The sequence below is a fragment of the Gavialis gangeticus genome, unplaced genomic scaffold, assembly GCF_001723915.1.
Source record: "Gavialis gangeticus isolate Ggan-Ray unplaced genomic scaffold, GavGan_comp1, whole genome shotgun sequence".
Lineage (NCBI taxonomy): Eukaryota > Metazoa > Chordata > Crocodylia > Gavialidae > Gavialis > Gavialis gangeticus.
The window spans coordinates 6,165,896-6,185,433 of record NW_017729011.1 but is presented as its reverse complement, the minus strand read 5'-3'; the positions used below and the strand labels follow the sequence as shown (position 1 = coordinate 6,185,433).

The 19,538-nt window shown below is 51.6% G+C and overlaps 1 protein-coding gene across 1 annotated transcript in view; it reads left to right on the top strand.

Moving 5' to 3' along the window:
• The window catches only part of SAPCD2 (suppressor APC domain containing 2), a 25,634-nt gene extending 6,421 nt beyond the window's left edge, over window positions 1–19,213 (top strand). The window contains exons 2-6 of the mRNA XM_019510454.1: window positions 7,794–7,927; window positions 14,059–14,205; window positions 15,208–15,309; window positions 17,195–17,320; window positions 17,719–19,213. Of these exons, the coding sequence (XP_019365999.1) occupies window positions 7,925–7,927; window positions 14,059–14,205; window positions 15,208–15,309; window positions 17,195–17,320; window positions 17,719–17,847 (507 nt within the window). The 5' untranslated portion in view covers window positions 7,794–7,924 and the 3' untranslated portion in view covers window positions 17,848–19,213. The remainder of the gene's footprint in view (window positions 1–7,793; window positions 7,928–14,058; window positions 14,206–15,207; window positions 15,310–17,194; window positions 17,321–17,718) is intronic.
• Window positions 19,214–19,538: the final 325 nt, after the last annotated feature.

The window sequence follows — 19,538 nt, the reverse complement described above, 5'->3', positions numbered from 1 at the left end:
GTTTGTTTTCTTCTAACTGCCTGCCAAAGAGAAGAACCAAGCTCCAAATTGTGCAGTTCTTTTATTAGAGAGAGGTCAAAACAGACTGGGAGCCTAAGATGAGAGTGTTTTCCTAGTGAAACTTCTCGCTGGAATTCAGTGCAGGACTATGTGGAAGAGGGGAAATTCAGAACCTCATGCAGAGAGAAAATGTGGCAGGAAGAGGGATTAAATCCACTGGTCATTTGTGCACTGAAATTGGAGTAGGGGCTTTGGGGTTCAGTTCCCCCCTGGCCCATGGGAGTAGTGTTGCAGAGCACCTGTTGCAAAGTGCCTCGACATCTGCTGAGGAAGTGCTATGTAACAGCTCAATATACATAATGTTGAGAGATTCCTTGCAACTTGCTTAGTTCCTTTATCTTCTTGATGATGCAGGTGTTTGGCCCTGTTTGCTTCCATTTTTTTTTCTGTGTAGTGGACACAATCTCACCTCCTAATTGCGGTGCTCTGCGCTCCACTTTGCTTCCATTTTGGATCCTGTATGATCTGGGTTTTCACATATATTGAGAGGATCTGTGATGAGAGCCAGTTGCTTCATCACAGAAATGACCCTGAACATAACATCTAAAAACTCCATATAGTTAGTAGCTGTCATCAGCAGCTGGGAAGCTTTTTTTAGGAGGGACGAAGCATTGAGTTTTGCAGAATTTAAGCTTTCGTATTCTTTGCACAGCCCTTGTTTTGACTGCAAAGGATGTTGTGCTTATGCTCTGATGAGGTTGAGATGACTGGAGTGTGTATTCTTAGGCCCTCTATCCACGTCCCCAGTTTCTCCAAGGAAAAGCAGAATTAAACTGGCAAGACTCCGGTTAGTTCCACCTCTGCGGGACAGCACGAACCTGACAAGAACCATGTTGATTTCCCACTGATTTGGCTTTGAGCTGAACTTGGCTCTCCCCAGTTTGTGTTGGTAGGAACAAAAAATACCAAGTCGGGAGGCAGAGAATGATGGAGATCTCCCCCTCTCCTTGCAATAGTCAAGGAGGGGTTAGAATAACAAGGATGCCTTCCCCACCCACCTGCACACGCATCCCTTCGCCAGGCAGGGCGGCGGAAAGACTGAGCTGGCAAAGTACTTTTGGAAGAATCGCCTCTGAATCTCACTAGTGAGTTTAGAACTGGCTTTTACTGTGTGTTTAGTCCTCTGGCTGGTAGTACGGGCATCTGGAAAACTCCCTGAGTTCCCATTCATTTTGTGCTTGCCAGGTAGGAGGTGACATCTGGGACTGGAGCAGAGGTGTGATGGAGTCCAAATACAAACAGAAGCCTGGCTTATCCATGCTATGCCAAGTGCATACAGGGGGCCCTTTTGCAGGAAAGCATCCTGTTGCAATCCTAGCCCTTTCACTGTGGAGCCAGTGACAGTTTATACAAGGGAGGTTTTAAGCCTCTAATCAGTTTGCTGGACAATTCCCCACTGCCTGTCACAAAACAGCCAGGCAGGAATTCAGCTGACAAGACTGGATTTGCTGCATGGTAGAAAGGGGGGGGGGATTCTTCAGAATTGGGTGCCGCAGTTCAACAGCTAGGAGTGGGAGTCTGTGCCCAGTGCCAGCGATCCTGCCTCAAAGAGCACCTTCTACTGAGTCCTCTCGACTCCTAGTGAGATTATGGCCTTTGCTCTGAAGGTGATTCTGAGCCCATGCTGATACAAAGCAGCTGGTATAAAAGTCTGGCCAAGAACGGGAAGCTGCCTTTTCAGTACTCGAATAGAGACTACTGGTGTACCTGGAGAGTGATTGTTTAGCAAGAGGCTGAGTGTTTTGACTTGTGGAAAAGGGCTGGGTTTGCTGGTGCCATGTTTTGAAGATAAGGGAGCTCATGGAGACAAATTTTAAAGACAAGATATAGGAATAGGAGTCAAGACATCCAAGTTATAGTCCTGTCTCTTCTACTGGGCCAATCACTTCGCTTGTAGGTGCTTTCTTTTCCTCGTATCTAAAATAAAGGCAGTGATACTTTCCCATACTAGAAAGCATTCATGCAACAGATTAATGCTAAGTATTGCCACAAGGTCTTGTCATTGCCATGCCCAGCACTTGTGGATTCTAATAAAATAGAAAATCCCAGACCTTAGGATGACTATTTAAGGACCCATAATGCATCCAGTGAGCTGGTCTGGAAATAACCTGAGCTGTGCCAAGGGATTAATAGTTCCCTCAACATCATCTGCATTAAACAGAGTTTAAATGAAAGGATTTACCTGGGTGATGTTGCCTGTTCATGTACCAGCCCCTGGACCTTCCTACTTGTGTATGGTATGAAGTCCCTTTCATTCGTCGGAAGGAAAAGCTCCGAGTAGGGGCATGTAGCACAAGTATCTGTGCCCTTGGGTCAGCAGTTGTCAGTGATTTTTTTTTTTTTCCAGCACCCCATTTACAGGTGGAGAGCTTGAGCCACAGAAAGTCTAAGAGATGTGACCAAAGTCATGTGGGGAATCTGTGGCAGAGTAGGGACCTGAACCCATATTAGCTGAGTTCATACTGGTGCCCCAACTACTAGCCCAGCCTTTACTTTCCCCAGCTTATTACTTGCAAGGTGTTCGTCTTTGCTGTGCTAAACCTTCTCTTTGATGCCTTCTTGAGTGCCCAGGAGAAGCGGAGCCAGTTAAATGGGAGGGTGTCCTGTGTTAAGTCTTATTGCATAGCCAATTGCTAGGGTCTCTCCCCAAGCAGTTCACTTCCTAATTGCCTGGCAGCTTAGGTATGAAACTGCCATGAGCCATCTGGCCCCAGCAGTGTTGGGCCGTCGATCTGTGGCCTGGTCTCCACTCCATATGGTTAAGGCAGTGGCAGATGCTCTGTAGGGAGCAGCAGTACATCACCGGGGAAGGGGCTCAATGCCTGAATAGGGTCACCCGCTGCTGATTGGGTTCTATACCCCCAGGGCAATCTGGCCTCAGTGCAGCATCTGGTTGTCAGCAGGCTGATTGCTTTATCTTCTGGCTTTCATCTGGATTAGTTGGGGGCACGGGGGTCAGTTGTTTTTTGTTGGAGGCTGTCCAGTGCGTCAGAGGCTCAGGTGGGATTAAGATGCAGGCTTTTCCAGGTTCTTTGCTCTCTATAGTCCCTGGAGCTACAGTAAACCCTAATTACAGGTAGCAAGAGCACCTGCCTCTTACTAGCCCACTTCTCCTTTGCAGCCCAGAGGGCTCCCCTATGTGACTTTATCTGTGGCTTTACAGTAGTGGTACAGAGAACAGCGCTCTTAGCAAAGCTGTGTCCCCCAGGCTTTGTAGGTATACCCGACCAATATTTCTTTGCAGTAAAGCTCTCCTTGTGTAGACACAGCCATTGGAAACCAAAGGCAGCTGGTATAACAGGCTAATAAAGCTTTCCAAAGACTGTTTTCTCTCTCGGAGATGCTGTGGGCTTCTCTACATCACAGAGCCCCCCAGTGGAGACACCGTGTGTTTCATAGATTTCATAGACATTTGGGCTGGAAGGGACCCAAAGGATCATCAAGTCCAGCCCCCTGCCCCAGGGGCAGGAAGTCAGCAGGGATCATAGGATCCCAGCAAGATAAACATCCAAATGTGTCTTGAAGGCATTCAGAGTGGGTGCTTGACTCACCTCCAGCGGCAGTCTATTCCAAACCTTGGGGGCTCGGACAGTGAAGAAGTCCTTTCTTATGTCCAGCCTGAATCGGTCACAGTGAAGTTTGTGACCGTTCAATCTTGTCATCCCTTGGGGCGCTTTGGTGAACAGATGTTCCCCCAGATCCTGGTGAGCACCCTGATAAACTTATAGGTGGCCACCAGATCACCCTGAGCCTGCACTTTTCCAGGCTGAATAGCCCCATGGCTCTCAGCCTCTCATCATAAGATCTGTTTTCCTGACCTCTGATCATGCGTGTGGCTCTCCTCTGCATCCTCTCAAGCTTCTCCACAGCCTTTTTGAATTGTGGAGCCCAAAACTGGACGCAGTACTCGAGCTGTGGCCTCACCAAGGCCAAATACAGTGGGACAATGATGTCCCGGGATTTGCCTGAGAGGCATCTATGGATGCAAGCCAGCGTTTTGCTCACTTTACTAGCCACAGCATCACACTGAAGGCTCGTGTTCATCTTGTGGTCAACCACGACCCCCAAGTCCCTTTCATCTGTAGTGCTAACCAGCGTAGCACTGCCGAGCCTATAAACATGCTGCAGGTTTTTCCTCCCCAGGTGGAGAACCTTGCATTTTTTGGTGTTGAACACCATCAGGTTCTTGTCTGCCCATTTGCTGAGCCTGTCAAGGTCAGCCTGGATCACCCTCCTGTCCTCAGGTGTGGCTGCTTTGCCCCAAAGTTTAGTGTCGTCAGCGAACTTGGCCAGTCCGTTTCTGACTCCAATGTCCACATCATTAATGAAGATGTTGTACAAAATAGGTCCAAGGACAGAGCCTTGGAGGATCCCATTGGTCACAGCACACCATGACAATTGACTTCCGTCAACCACTACCCTCTGGGTCCGACCACGGAGCCAATTTCCTAGCCAGCGGATCGTGATGGACCCAAGGCCACAACTGGCCAGTTTCACCAAGAGACGATCATGGGATACCAGATCAAAGGCTTTTTTGAAGTCAAGATATATGACATCAATCTCTTCTCCCTTGTCCAGGTGATAGGTCACCTGGTCGTAAAAGGAAATGAGATTGGTCAAGCAAGACCTACCTGCAACAAACCCGTGTTGGGTATCCCTCAGGATATTGTTGGTAAGAAGGAGCAGTGGCTGGCTACACCACATCCTTAAACAATGAAACCGAGGGACTAAATCACCCCTTTGTCAGCATGGCTGCTTCTGTGCCAGGAGACCCTGCCAACACAGCCGTATTGGCAGGGGGAGCAGTCTTTGTCATGCTTCAAGCTGACACAGCTCTGCTGGCAGAACTCTATAGCACAGATCAAGCATCACAGTGGTGCAATAGCTAATGATTCAGCAACCATTCCCTCTCCTGGTAACCTGGGATCACACAGCAGGCTCCAGGTTAAATCAGCTGGGGTATCTTGGCTCAGTCCCCACCTTACTTTTTTATTGCTCAGGCAGCCCAACATTCCTGTTGTGCATGATCATTGCTTTCTGCTCAGCACGTGATAGCTGCAGCAGATTGTGTCCTGAGTCAGGATCACATCGGCAAATCAGCTGGCAGCACTGTCCATTGATCCTGTTTGCTGTGTCCTTTTCTGTCTGGCACTGTCAGCTTTTTACATCCATTGGCACAAGTTTAACCAAAGTGTACGGGCTCTTTGGAGACTAGTTAATTCCCCAGAGGCACCTAGAGAGCTAGTTGAACTCCAGCACTAAGCAGGAGGATGTGAGACTGGGTCTTGGCCCCTGGGAGCATAGTTGGAAGTCCGAGGTGGAGCTTCTTCTCCAGCTGCTCCAAACTGCTTCCTTAGCTTGTTACTGGCATGACCAGCTTCCCTCTGCTACTGCTTCCTGGTCCTGCAGCCAGTGTCCATGAAGACAGGAAAGCCCTGCCCTGGATTTGGGATCTGCTCTGTTCACATGGGCAAGACAAGCAGCAGAAGTGGATGAGGAATACAGAGCTTTGGGAAGTGTCCATAGGAGGAGGTGATGGCAAAGTGTGGAGGGAGCAGTGCAGAGCTCTTGCTGGCAAAGGAGGAGCTGGGTTGATTGATCATGATCACTGCCTTTAGGCACTAGTTCTACTGCAGGGCAAGGGGGGAAATAGGCAGACTAAAATCCCCTGGCTTAAACTTTATGGCCCTCTCCACCTCAGAAGGAAGCCCATTGGGATGGTTGCCTCCAGGCTCTCGGAGTAGGAGCCAGTCTCTGCAGTCTGCTCCCTGATCCTATCAATGACACACAGGCTGCCCAGGCTCTTGCAAAGCAACCTTGGGGTAGCTTGGATTGCTCTGGATGGGTTGGGGATGGTACTGCAGCCCTCTGGAGCCAGGGCTGGGGGGAGGCATCTGCCTCTTGGACAATAAGCCCATCATAGCAGTGAGCACTGCAGCTGGCGGACGAGGGAATGGAGGTGGTGAAGGGGGAAGGTGACACAAGGCAGCTGCTGGCCTAGGGGCCATAGACAGAGCCTGGCATGCAGAGTCTAATTGGATAATAGTCTAGTTGGGTCTCACCAGCCTGTAGCAGGCAGCCTGCCTTTGCCCTATGCACAAATCCAGGGGGCATATGCCCCCCATGCTTCCCCTAGCCCTGGGGCCCCATTCACCCCAGTCCCTGCCACACTCCCTCCTTCACTGTTGGGGGCCTCCATCTTCCACTCCACAGATTTACCAGCTTGGCACTCTGTACATGCGCCAGAAAAAAAAAATCCTGAAATTTGATCTCTCTATCAGGAGATCACGAGTCAGAGTTAATTTGACTTGGAAATCAGGACTCTCGTGATTTTTTTCATTAACTGAAAGTCTGTTACAAACTGTGTGAAGCCAAGCAGGCTCTGCTTTGTCAGTCTTGCATGTATAGCCAACCAGACAATCCTTGATGGGACTATCTCAGTGCACCAGCTCTACCTACTCCCACTACCCATCCTTTCGAATCTCCCTTCCAAGTTTGTCCTAAAGCCATTTGCCATGAACCCACCCCGCGTCCCTACCTACTTGACTTAGTGCAAGGTTGGGGGCTGCTGAGGGCAGTGTGAAGGCAGCCCCTGGTCTCGGGAGGGTTTTGTCCTTTGTGGCCAGCCTGAAGCAGCATCTAAACAGAATGCAGGGCTCTTCCTTCCTGAAATCACCTACTGCAGAAAAACAAGACCCTTCACCATGCCCGGAGGAGCTGTGTCAAAGCAGGACACACAGAGCAAAGCATCTCAGCTCTGACCAGACCTGCAACTCGTACTGCATGTCGCTTGTGTGGTAGCAGATAATGGCCACTCAGTGAAGGGACCAGGGCTGTCTAACCTGGCTGCCCAGCAATGGGTGTGAGCAAAGGTGTTGTGTGCCTGCATGGAGCCAGGAGGACTGGCTTCAAGCTGCTAGCAGTTTAGAGGTGGTGAAGGGGTCTGTGTCAGGTGGGGATGGAGCTCTGATCACCCTGGCCGCACCCAGCCCCTGCAGCTGACCAGATACTTTTAGGGTGCCAACTGCAGTGGGGCCGTTGGCTGACGCATTGGCTAGGGAGAGTAGGCAGCCCAAGGTTCAGTGTCTGGCTGGTGGGTGTTGCCGGCGTCTGATCTCCCCATGGCTGCTTCTGTAATTGGTGCCAGGGCCAAGTATGCCCTGGTGCCTGGAAGGACATGACCTGGCATTTGCACGTGTGCTGAAGAAGAGCAGGTTACTGGTGGTGACGTGAGGCCTCTGCTCCTGTTCCGTGCAGCAAGCTGGTGGGCATGCTCTTCCTCTTTGTCCCACTGCCGCACTCTCCTCTTGGGACCAGCCACTTCAGTTGGTCAACCCAGAAGTGCTGCTGACTTGCTTCCCTCTTCCCTCTCCTCTGTACGCTCATTAGCAAATGCAGAGGTGTGCATTCTGCTTCCTCTGACATATAGGGAGAGGCTTTTGTCACTAATGAAATTGCTGATGGGTCTGGGCTTTCAGCTCATAATTCCATGAGATCTTGCAAGTCCCTGAATGAAGAGGCTGATGTGTAACCCAGCCCAAAATTTATGAGCATGCGCTTGCCAGAGACCTCAGCCCAGTGAGCAGTTGCGAGAAACCCAGTCTGCACACTGTCTTGAAGTGAAAGCAGTATCTGTCTTACTCAGCCCCTCTCACTAGTTACTAGAGGGTCGCCACAGATATGGTGAAGTCTTGGTACCTGGCTGATACAGAGTGTTGATTCCTGTGTTGCAGGTGCCGATGCAAAGCCTATAGGACAGTCCCACAGCGAGAGCAACAATGTGGGAGTAGCAGATGCTCGACGACACCAGAGAGGACGTGGTGAACACCGGAGACACACCATCACCAATGGTGTGGATTACAGCATGGTAGGGGCACTGTCCTGTCCTGGATACCCATCCACCTACCCCAGCTCGTGGGCAGGCCTAGAATTTTGAAAAGAGGGGGCAGATGGTGAGGTGCATCATCCTATATAACACAACCCATTTTTGTCCTGTTAAAAATAAACTAGAAGCTTTTATAAACTGATAGGGGCCTAGGGCTATATTATTCACTTTAAGATTAAAGTAAAAACAAATATATTTTAATTGGAATGAGTTAAAAACAATCTGTAGGGTTATGAAATAGGGGCTTAATCCCCAGGAGTGGCTAACAGGCAGCAGAGTTGCAGGACAAAGAATAGCTTCATTGGTGGAGCATCAAGACCATTGAAAAAAAGAGGGTTGTTAATTCCTGTGGAATGAAGAGTTTAGAAGGAATCGGGTAGATTATAAAGAGTCGTGAAGTCAGTTGACTCCTTCAGTGCTGCCTAACTAGAGATGCTTTTGCCACTGCCAGGTTGTTGGTTTTAAACTTTAGGTGGAGCAGTGATCAAAAGGGGGTGTAAGTGCATCGGTGCACCCCTCCACCCCAATCCATTCCTGCCCAGGCTCATCCCTGCCACCCTAAGGGAAACCTGTTCTCTCTTCCCAGATGTCCCTTGTTGTGTAGGTGATGGTTCTTTGCCATCTCATTTGTGGTCCACCCCTGAAACTTCATAGCTGAACTACTTTTGGGTAGCTTGATCTCTAGGCTCTCTCACCTAATGGTCAGATCTTGCTCCTGCTTTGCAATGAGAAATCTTTTAATATGTACTGATGTGCAGCGGAGCTGCTTGCAAGGTTTCTCCTCTCCTGCAGCACTCTAAACTTGGTCAGGTTTAAGTTTGCCCTTCTGGGTTTGTGGTGGCCTATGGTACGACCAGCCTTTAATGCTCTGGAGTGGTAAGGGGCCAGAATTTGTGCTCCTGCCCCCCCCGTCTGCTCTCAATGATGGAGGGCACACGCAGGTCCAGATACAGCAACACTGAAGTCAGCTGTGCTCTGTGCAAGTGCAGAGTTCTGCCAGGGCTCAGGATATTGCTGGATCAGGGCTTTAAACATGAGAGGGGTACATCCTATGTTCTGTCTCTTTGCATTGCAATATCTGTAGGTGAGTGGTGGAGAATCTCCCCTATACAGCATCCCCTCTGCGACCTTCTGTACCAGTTACCAGGCATAACAGGCAGGGAACAGAACATGGCAAAGCAAGGCTCCATTATGTCTGATCACCAACTGGCACAAATTCTTTGAGCTCTTTTCCCAGCAGCATCAAATAGACTTGCTGCTCTGTTTTAACTTGCTTGGTGCTGGTGAGCGCAGGACTGGGGAGTCTGCTTCTATTTACTGGGGTGGGATATCTGCCTCTAGATAGCTGTCACATACAGGAGTCTTGCCACGTAGCAGGGCACTATGGCCACTGTCGGCTTGCTTCCCTTGCCCAGGGTGAATGCACCTAGCAAGCCTGCAAATCCTCCCTTTGGGTAGGCTGCACTGTTATCTGTAGTGCAGTCTCCTGCCTCTCTGGGATCCTGCATACAACTGAGTCTCCCAGCGCTGATCTGAGTGGAGCTGATGGAGCGCATGGGGTGCCTTTGTGTAACATTAATTAAGTTGGTGCATCAGCTTCTGGCTGCATGACACTGCTTGCTGGCCAGGCTGTGCATGGTGGGGGGGCAGGGTTTTGTGCAGGTCTGAATGCAGAGCTCATGTGCTTGTGCTGCAGCAGTGCTGAGTAAATGTCACTAGAGGAGGCTTGTGCCCTAGGGAGGCTGTGGGACGAGGGCTCTGCCTCAGTTCAGCTTGACTGGACACTTGGTGTCACCGCATTTGAGCTGGGGGTTCTTTGCTGAGGGATCCATGCGCCAGGGGGAGCTCCAGTATCCGCACAGCTCTCCAATACTGGGACCAGCCCTGTGGGTCCCTGTCACTGGTGCATGAGGTAGAGGAGGGAGGCAGGGTGGGTTGGGGTTAAGATACTGGACTGGGGAGATCAGGGTTCAGTTCCTGACTCTGTGGCTCTGAGCAAATCATTTGCCCTTGCTTCTCTGTGCCTTGGTTTCCCCCTTGGCAAACTGGCAGCGACAGTGGTGACAATGCCTTGAGAGACCCATCTTGTGGTACTCCTGAGCCTCTCTCACTGTAGGAACCGAGTGCCCTGCCATCCAAACACACTTATCCTCACATGACCACTGGGAGGTGGGGATCTCCGCACAGAGTTGCCAAATGATTTGCCTAAGGTTGCACTTGCTGCTGATCAGGGAAGTGGAGCAGGAATTGATCCTGGCTCTTCCCTGACTGGCTGCTGCTGTTAACTACTAGCTTCACCTTCCTTGGGCAGGGGTGGTGGAGTGACTGTTCTCGCTGGTCAGCCTAAAACCAGATCAGCCCCTCCAGGGAATGCTTCTGTATTTGGGCAGAAAGTGCTGGATGCTGAAGTGTGCCCCGAGCCTGCCCACCCCATGGTGTCCATGAGCTGGGGAGAGGAGGGGGTTAGGATCTGCCCGTCTCCCACAGGCAATGCAGAGGCTCCGGCAGGGTGGGAGCCAGGACAGCAAGCATCTGGCTGTCATGTTTTTCACTTAGCCCATTGATCGACCTGTTCCCCTATGGTTCCTCTGCAGCTGGGATGAAGATTTTTACAAGAAGGTAAATTTATTCATGAGCAACCTGGTGGCAACCTCCCCAAGTCCTGCCCTCCCCATTCAAGTGGAAAGGGGGCCGCTCTTCTTCCTCCCATCCTGGAAAACGCCTCCTCCAGCAGCTGTGACCCACTGCTGGCATGCCCCATCCACCTGCAAAGCAGAGACAGCATTGTCCCACCAGCAGGCAGGATGCTGTCTTGTCCTCTGGTCACCAGGGTAGCTAGCCGGGCCAGGCCCAGAGGGACCATGGCGGAGCATTCTGCCAAGAGCTGCGGCCGGAGCTGGATGGGCGTCCTTGCAACATGCAGCACCCTCCTTGTACCTCTGAGCAGCAGCCAGTGCAGTGCCAAGGCCCTGCAGTTTTTTCTGTAGGTATGTCCCATGCTGTCCTTCTGTCCATCTGGCATTGCAGACAGGGTTGTAGAAAGTGGAAGGAGAGAGACTGGGTCAGCTTGGCTAGAATGGGGCTAGAATGGGTGGCAGTGGGGTGTTCTGGGGAGGTATCCCTGGCAGGCTGCATGAAGCAGTGGCTTGGCTGGTCACCCTCCAGTTTGCCCTTCTTTTAAGGAGGCAGGTGTGGTGTGTGAATCTGTTGCCTTTGGTAGTGTGAGCTGAGCCCTCCCTAGTCTCTAAGTTGTTTGTGTGTGGTGTCAGAGAGGTGTGCTGAGGGCTCCACACCGAAGCCTCACTGACAAGCTCGAGAGCTGGCTCTGTCTCCACATTCAGGTGTCCCTGGGCCACTTGCTGTCATGATGAGTTCATGTGAGGGTTGAGGAACAGCCCAAGGGCTTGGGCTCCCAGAGTTGGCACTAGCAGTCCCGGTCCTGGGATGAGGGACGGGACCCCCGGGCTGACTGTGGGACTAGGTTACAACCCCTTGGGAATGAAGCACATGATGTTCAGAAACCCTCCCGCCTGTCCCTCTCCAAGGAAGGATGTCAGGGGAGAATCTTGTGTAGTTTCCTCTACCATTATGTATGTTTTTGTCCTTCCTGAGTGCTTGGAGCATAGGGGGATGGTGGAAATGCCCGGGCTTTATCTGGAGAGCCATCTCCTCTCCTATTGCAGGCCCCAATCCTTCTGGCATCTCTAGGAATTGGCTTGGGAGGGAGTTATCACACTCCCCCCAGATTTGATGTCTTGTCCCTGCCAGGAGAACAAAAGCCAGAGCAGAGCAACACCAAGCTGCTGGTGCTTAAATAGCAGCCCTGAGCCACACGATACCTTGGCATTGTATCTTGTCAGGGAGATCTACAACCTTTTGGTTTCTAGGGTGCTTGTTCTTTGTATCCCATTTTCATCCTCACACTTTGGGTCCCTTCTTCCTTGTTGCAGATACATGCACCTGAGCCCCATCTGTCTGGGTGGCTGATATCTCCCCAGGTGATGTCTCCTCCCTGGGTGACTCTAGGGATTACTCTTTTCCTTTTCATCATGATTAAAGCTGATGACCTACTTGCAGCCTCTGGGCAGCACAGAGCTGCTTTATACCCACCCCTGAGCTACACCCAAAGTTTGTCTTGCTAAATATTCGCTCCAGCCATTTTGCTGCCAAGATTTTTCATTGTACTTGGGGACAAAGATCACTGGCGCAGGGCTGAGTCCTATCTCAGTGATGCTGTGGACCATGGTGGGCCTCCTGTTTCTCCATTCTCCAGAGGTTAGGACTCTTCTCTGTCCATGGCAGGTCCAAGTCAACAATGTCCATGGCACCATCAACCTTAAGTGACTGACTTCATCCCAAAGGTCCAAAGTCAGTAGGCAACCACCTGAAGTCTAGCTCTTGTATGTGCATGTGTGCAATGTTCAGCCTGTGCAATGTTTTCTGCTCTGTTTTGAGACTATTTGACTGCAACTCAGGTGGGGCAGAGTTAAGATGATGATGGTTCTGAGCTTCTGATATGAGAGGGGCCAACGTAACCCTGTTTTTTAGGTTTTTAGCATGTGTGTTTAGCTCAAGTGTTCCTGGAAGATCATATACCTTCAGCATGTTGGTGTGAGCCTGTAACATTCATGTTAAGTGGGAGTGTGCTGTCTACAGTTAGGCAGCAAGAGTCAGAAAATGCTGAGTTAAATTAGTAAGGGCTGGGATTGCCAACAGAGCCCATTGAATTTCATCAGGATCTGGGCACCTAATTCCCCTAAGCATCTCTGTAAAATTGTAGCCTCCAGCAATGGACGGTCTGAAATCAGAGCACAGCCCCTTTGGAGGTTAAATAGCAAGTTTCAACAAAGTGATAAGGGGAATTCTTGCCTCTGACTATTCCTAAGGCAGAAGTGGGGGTGGATATCCTGCTGTGGCTCCTTGGGCTGTAGAACTGGGATCTCAGTGCAGGGTTTTCTATTGAATCAGCCTGTTATTAAGTTGTTGCAAGATAGCAATGTACCTCACCCAGTCTGGTAGAGGAGGAGAGCTGTCATGATTCTCCCATGCTTGTGTGACATGCGTCTGAATGAACGAGGGGGAGAAACCTGTTCCTTGTATGGCAAGGATCTGTTGTGGGAAAGCCCTCATTGAAAGAACATGCTCTCTGGTGGGCCAGCTTCTGCCAGGTCTGTAGCAGTCACAGGGCCTCCTGTTGCGTTAGGCTGGCCTAGTAGGTCACTGAAACATAAGTGCAGTGAAAAAGCCACACTAGGCGCATCTACATGCGATGTTTACTGCTGAGTTGTCCAATTAGCTCCACAAGATGCATCTCGGCATCTACACGTGCAGGGCTATTAGGCTGGAGTAAACCAAAAACTGCCACAGGTTAGTACCTGTAAATACAAGTATTATCCTACAGCAGAGTTTTTTACTCTGTAGCAGCACACATGTAAATACTGATGGGGCTGGCTGGGGCACAAGTGTGCTTAAGTGCAGGAGCTGCCTGTCAGCTCGCCCCACACTGAATCACCCTCTTGCCCCAGCCAGCCCCTCCACAGTGCATTGAGCTGGCAGGCTGGCCCCCCCAGGCCTTCTGCCAGCCAGCGCTGCTCCTACCAGGCTCAATGTGCTGCAGTCCCAGATGGACATGTAAACGCTGTGGCCAGGAGCAATAAATTCTGGCACAAGAGTTGCACCAGAGTTTATTGCTGCACATGAATATGCATGTGTAGACACACCCACTGAGTTTGAGCACATAAATGAGTATAGACAAGTCGCATCCAGATATTTCCTCAAGAAGAGGGTGGAGCCACCTTTCAAGACAGACGAGGCATCTGTGTAGTGCACAACTGAATTCCTGTTTGTGGCATGGCTAGAACCAGCTCCTGGATAAAGCTTCACTCTGACATGGCTTTGAGCTGGACCCATGAGCTGGAGTGACTCGAGCTTTCTGCTGGGTCATGGATGGCTTCAGAGCAGAGGGTGGTGGCCTGTCTCTCTGAACACCTGGCATTGGTCTGCTCCAGGGATAGCAGCTATGAGCAAGCTATTCCTAGGGTAGATGTGTATATGATCTATGGCCTTTGGGTCTAATGATGGGGCATGAAAGGTACATGGGTTTTGTCTTGCAGCTGAAGCAAATGAAGGAGCTGGAACAGGAAAAGGATGTCTTGCTTCAGGGGCTGGAGGTGGTGGAGCGTGTCCGGGAGTGGTACCACCAGCAGATCCAGATGGTGCAGGAGCACCAGAAATACCTGGGCAAAAACAAAGCCAGCAATGTGAGTATCGGGCTTGCTCTGGGGGTTGGCTTGCCAAGGCACATCCCTGCCTGGCAGAAGCTGGATCTGGTTAGGCCTCAAGTTTGGAAGGTCCAGTGGAGCTGAGGGGTGGGGTTTTCAAAAACACTCAGCTCTGATTGCACCCAGGTGCCCCAGCTTCTGGGACAGCTGAGTCAGATGTGCTAAAAAGCATGCCCCACAAGTCAGGAGCTGGGCACGTGTGGGACATGCATCTGAAGAGGGGGTCAGAGCAGCTGGGATCATTTGCTTGTGAAGGAGCCGTGGGAGACAGCGGGTCAGATCATCTTCCCCTCTTTTATTTCATGAAAGCTGAGCAGCTCCTGACAGTAAATGACAGGGAGCCCCGCTTTGCCTGGCTTTGATCTACGCTGTGGGAGCCAATTACAAGATCACTCAGCCCCTGCGCAAGCATTAGCCTCTGACATTGCTGAGGCTTAGTGCTGCTTCCACCAAGGTGAAACTTCATAGCCCGAGCAAGCATGTGATAAAGAGCAGGATATCCCTAGTGTCCATGGACAGCCCAGTTAGCTCTGCCATCCCAGATCATGGCAGGGCTGCCCTATGGGAACCAAGAAGGGTCCCTGTCTTCCCTTTCTTAAGCATGTACACATGCACCTCTGCAGCCTTGCTCAGCTGGCTGGGCTTTGTGCTCTCGCAGATCTTGTGTCCTGGTGACTTTGTAACTCTGGGTAAGAGCCAGAGGAGGCTCCTTTATACCCACACCACTCTGCTTGCTAGAGGAAAGCACATTTCCATCCAGGGCTTGAGGTCAGCACTGGCTGAAATAGACTCACTCTGCCCTCCGTGCTTTGCATGCCAGTCTGGCCTTCAGGGACAAGTCCAGTGCAGTCAGTTCTGTGATAAGGGGCATGTGCAGATACTACAACAGCTAAAGGGTCCTTCTGTCCACATGCTGCAGCAACTGGAACCTTTGGGGATTGGCTCCTTGTTCTGTTTGCCAACCCCTGTTTCTGTCCTCAGGACTTCCTCCCAGAAGGGAGCCAAAGCCACCTGGGCCGCCTCCTACCTAAGCTGCAGGAAGTGATCCACTGCCTTTCTGAGCTCCTCACCACCTCAGGGAAGGTGAGCATTGTGTGTCTGTAAGGCCAGGCCCTTTGTTCCAGGCCTGGCAGCCTGCATTGATCTCTACTGCAGTGCCAAAAGCACCATGGATAGAGTGATCAGACCAGCAGTAGGAGCTTATGGAGGACCACAGGGGTACCCAGGGCTTCAGATAGGAGATCTGAGGTGGCACATGGAGAGCATTGGATCAAATGAGCCAGGACATGAGCAGCATTTGCAAACCAGTCCATGAAGCGCCAGTGTGTTCCAGAGCGATGCGTCTTGGCAGCATCTGTCAAGGGATTAGGCACAAAGTCCATAATTAAAACATCCTGTACTGCAGGACTCCAGCCCCTTTCTGGGACCAGCCACTGCTGAAGCCAGGGTGCTGAGTTAGACATGCCTCTGACATGACAGTCTGGCAGTTCCCTGTGATGTCAGTTAATGAGCTGTGACTCCTGTTTGCTTTAGTCCAGAGCAGGAGTCTAGAGCCTCATTCCCCTGCATGCCCAGGAGAGATCAGCTCTGAGGGGAAGGGCTGCTGGCACCCTTGGAAGATGGGAGTCCTGTACCTTGGGAGAGAAGGGTGGGGGTGTAACTCAGCTGCACCCATCCTGTCAGAGCCAAGCTGCTCCCTTCTCTTCCCTCTCCTGCAGCCCTGACCCCACTCCCCTTGCTGCTTTCAGCCAAGCAGAATCCTTGCTCCAGGGAAGGTGGAAGATGGGGAAGGCTGAAGCACTCTAAATATCTGAAAGTACAGGTAGATTGCATGGGCCTAGCAGTGATCTTACAGTGCTCTTGCTGGCTGAGGTGTGTACTGAAATGTCAGTGCTTCTGCTGGGGAAGGACTTTGCAATGAACTACCTGCAGGAGGCAGTTATAAAGAGAGGGGCAGGACTGAATAGTGGCCCCGAGCAGAAAGGAGAAGAAAGGCAGGGGTGGAAGGAATCTCCTGAGGCAGAGCCCAGCCCCAGTAGTTGCCAGTAATCGTATCATGCAGCCCTGCTTAAAGCTGATCCAACCCCATCCTAAAAGGCTCTCCTTCCCCCCAGGCTCCTGCTACTCCTATTTCAGGGCTGCTCCAGAACCTTGCTGCTGATGGTGACAAGTCTTGTACCAATCTTCGGCTTAAGCTGCCACATGGCTAGGTCACACCCTTGTGCTACCACAGTCCTGTAGCTTCTACCAGCTCTTCCCCCTCCCTGCTTGCCCCTAGCTCTATTTACAGACAGCCCTTTCCTTTCCTTGGGGGGGAGGGGGGGCGAAGCTGGGGGCTGGAATGGGGCCTGCCTTGGCTGCACTGCTGGGCCAGAGGGAACGGAGCCCCCAGGACTCCCGTGCCCACCCTGCTCCGAGTCATCCCTGGAAAGAGCCCAGATGCATGCCCAGCCCCAGCCCGCAACAGCAGCCTGCCTTGCCCCGCGCAAATCTGGGGGCACATGCTCCCATGCCTCCTGGGGTATAGCAGCAGGAGCCGTTCCCCCTGGACAAGCTGCTCACGGCTCAGTCCCACGCCCCGCTGGCTGTGCGGTGACTTCTCTTCCCACCACTACTGCAGCCGCTGGAAACCCTTGGCCAAGCTGCCTTGTAGCCCTACTTCTATCCTACATTTGTGGGGGCTAAGCCCCATTAGATCCCCCCCCCTACTGCCACCTGTGCCTTGTATAGAGGCATTTCTAGTACTCCCCTGTCTCTACTGGCAGTAGCTGATACATGCTGGGATCCTGTTCACCTCTTCCATAGTGGCAGTGCACTGATGGATCAGTCATCCTCTGAGCAGTGGCTATATCCAGTCCTTTCGTGCCTTGTTCCAAAGCGAGCTCCCAGTTTCAAGTGAAAAGTCTTGTACCCTTTCTTGTTACTGGGGACAGACTGAAAGATTAACTCCTTTCCATTCCCTTTCCAGCCTCTGAATTCCCCATCATCAGTGGTAAACAGACTGGCTGCTCCTGTCCCCACAGCATCTCTTGCCTTGGCAGGGAATCAGCAAGCCATCAACATGCTGAAGGAGCAAAACTGGCTTCTCACAAAGGTTAGTGTTGGTGGGATAAGAAGTTCCTCCCCCAGTGGAGAAACATCAGGAGCTGGGGCAAAGCAAGGGCAGGGCAGCCAGAGACATGAGGCTGTGAATGGGAACCAGACTAAGAAGGGTGGGGGTGGGAGGGGAATCTTATGCAGCAGAGATGGTTGGAGCCCCCACAACAGCTGGGGCTGTTCACACTGTGCTAGGACAGTGTGGGGGCTCCTCAGGGCAGCAGCTGTGGCATGTCTCTCCAGCACAAAATTTGCTTTCTGGCTAACTGGAACACCCTCAGGTTCAGGAGAACTGAACATCTGAGGTGTTTTGGGCTGGGCAAGACTCCAGGAGGAGCTTGCTGTCCTCAGCTGGCTCCTTGCCCTCATAAGGTCTCATCTCTTCTTCTGGCACAGGAGGTGACAGACAAGAGTGAGCGGATCACCCAGCTGGAGCAGGAGAAATCCTCCCTGATCAAACAGCTCTTCGAGGCACGGGCCCGCAGTAACCATGAAACAAGCCAGCTGGACTCCACCTTCATCTAGCCTCCAGCTCCCCCCTTGAGCCCCCTGCCAGAGCTATGGGAGGGAATAGTGCAGGGACCCAAGTGCTGCAGAAAGCAGCCCCCAGCCCCAGCACTTGAGTTTCTGTGGGTCCCAGGCTTCCTGCAGGTCCCTCTAGGGCTATGGCTCTTGTCTAAGACTCATCACTCCTCAGCACCTCAGTTCTGGCAGGGACTGCGATGCTGACAAGCTGCTTGGACAGACCATCTGTGCGTCTGACAGAGAGAAACCCTGACATAGGCCTCTCCAGATGCCAGTGGCACCTACTGTCCTACTCGCACTGGACAGCATTATGCTGCTGCTATTCTTCCTGCCCCTGAAACTCCAGAGATCTGCCAGGCTTCCAGCTTTGTTCCCCGGGTGTCTGGGGCATTGTCAGGCTCGGTGTGCTCCTCCCTCTGCAGTTGGGCAGCACACTGGGAAGCTGGGATGGCCTTGCTCCTTTGCCTAACCTGGGTCAGGACCAATTGCTGTGGGAAGAAGACTGTTTTCATTTAACACTCCATTGAGCACCAAGGGCACCAAGATACTTGCCTGCCTACCAGTCTCTTGCCTGGTTGTCCCACAGGCCTGGGCTGGATCACCTGTGATGGTATACTCTAGTTCTGCCTACAGCCAGTGCCCTGCCTGCTTGTGGCATCAAAATGAGACCTCACAACCATGGGTGGCACAGCTCTTCATGGTACGATCATCCCTCATGGGTTTACACAATGTTTACACTTCAGCTGGCCTAGTGAGTGAAGGAGGCAATTCCTACCTCTGAGATCTTGTTCAAGCTGCCTGCAGACATGGACAGGGGGTGGAGTTTTTCCTTGTGACCAAAAGGGTCAAAGTTAATTTTTGAAATGAAAGGCTAGGATCTGTAGCATGACATAGCAATTAGTGAGCTCCTGAAGCCTCAGAGCAGAGCACCCATAGGACTAAGAAACCTCCTGAAAGCATATAGGCTCTTCCCTTTCCTAACCCTGCCCCAGCTGGGGAAAACATAGCTGTTTTGCACCTCTGAACATGGTAGCCTCCTCTGACCTACATCTCTCTTCTATGTTTACAGGGCAGGTAGGGTTTGGGGAAGCAGGTGCTATGAAAGAGGGGGACAGGTACTGCTCATAGCATCTAATTTCATGTTTATGGTCTTCTCATTCACTGAATCACCTAACAGGGCCTGGACACATTCTGTTGTGTTCTCAGTACAGTGAAGGATGCTGTATTGTAGCTCTACTTTCCCTGTAGCCCAACTCCTGTTTCCCTTCTTTGGGAGCTTTTATCTTCCCAGCTGCTACCCTTTCCAAAGTCCAGCTTCTCTCCAAGTGTTTACCTTGAACATTAGCACATGACCTCTGCCTTCTGTACAAGTCGATTGACCCCAGCACTCTTTCCTGCCATGGCAGGGGGTTGGACTAGATGACCTACTCTGGTCCCTTCCAACCCTAGAAACTATGAAACTATAAGAGCTGCTACAACAGCTGGGGTGGGGAGGGGGGCAGGAAAGAGAAAAATAGTTCAGAGGGTGCTGTGTTCCTGTGGCTGTCAGCATGCACTGGGTCCAGTCTTTACTCACCAGCGCTCAGGTGGAAACAGGTCTCTGCTGCTTACCTGTTGCTCAGTCTCCACAATGCCTCCATTGAACTGATCAAATCTTTGGTAAAAAGGCTGTAAGATATAGGCCTCTTACT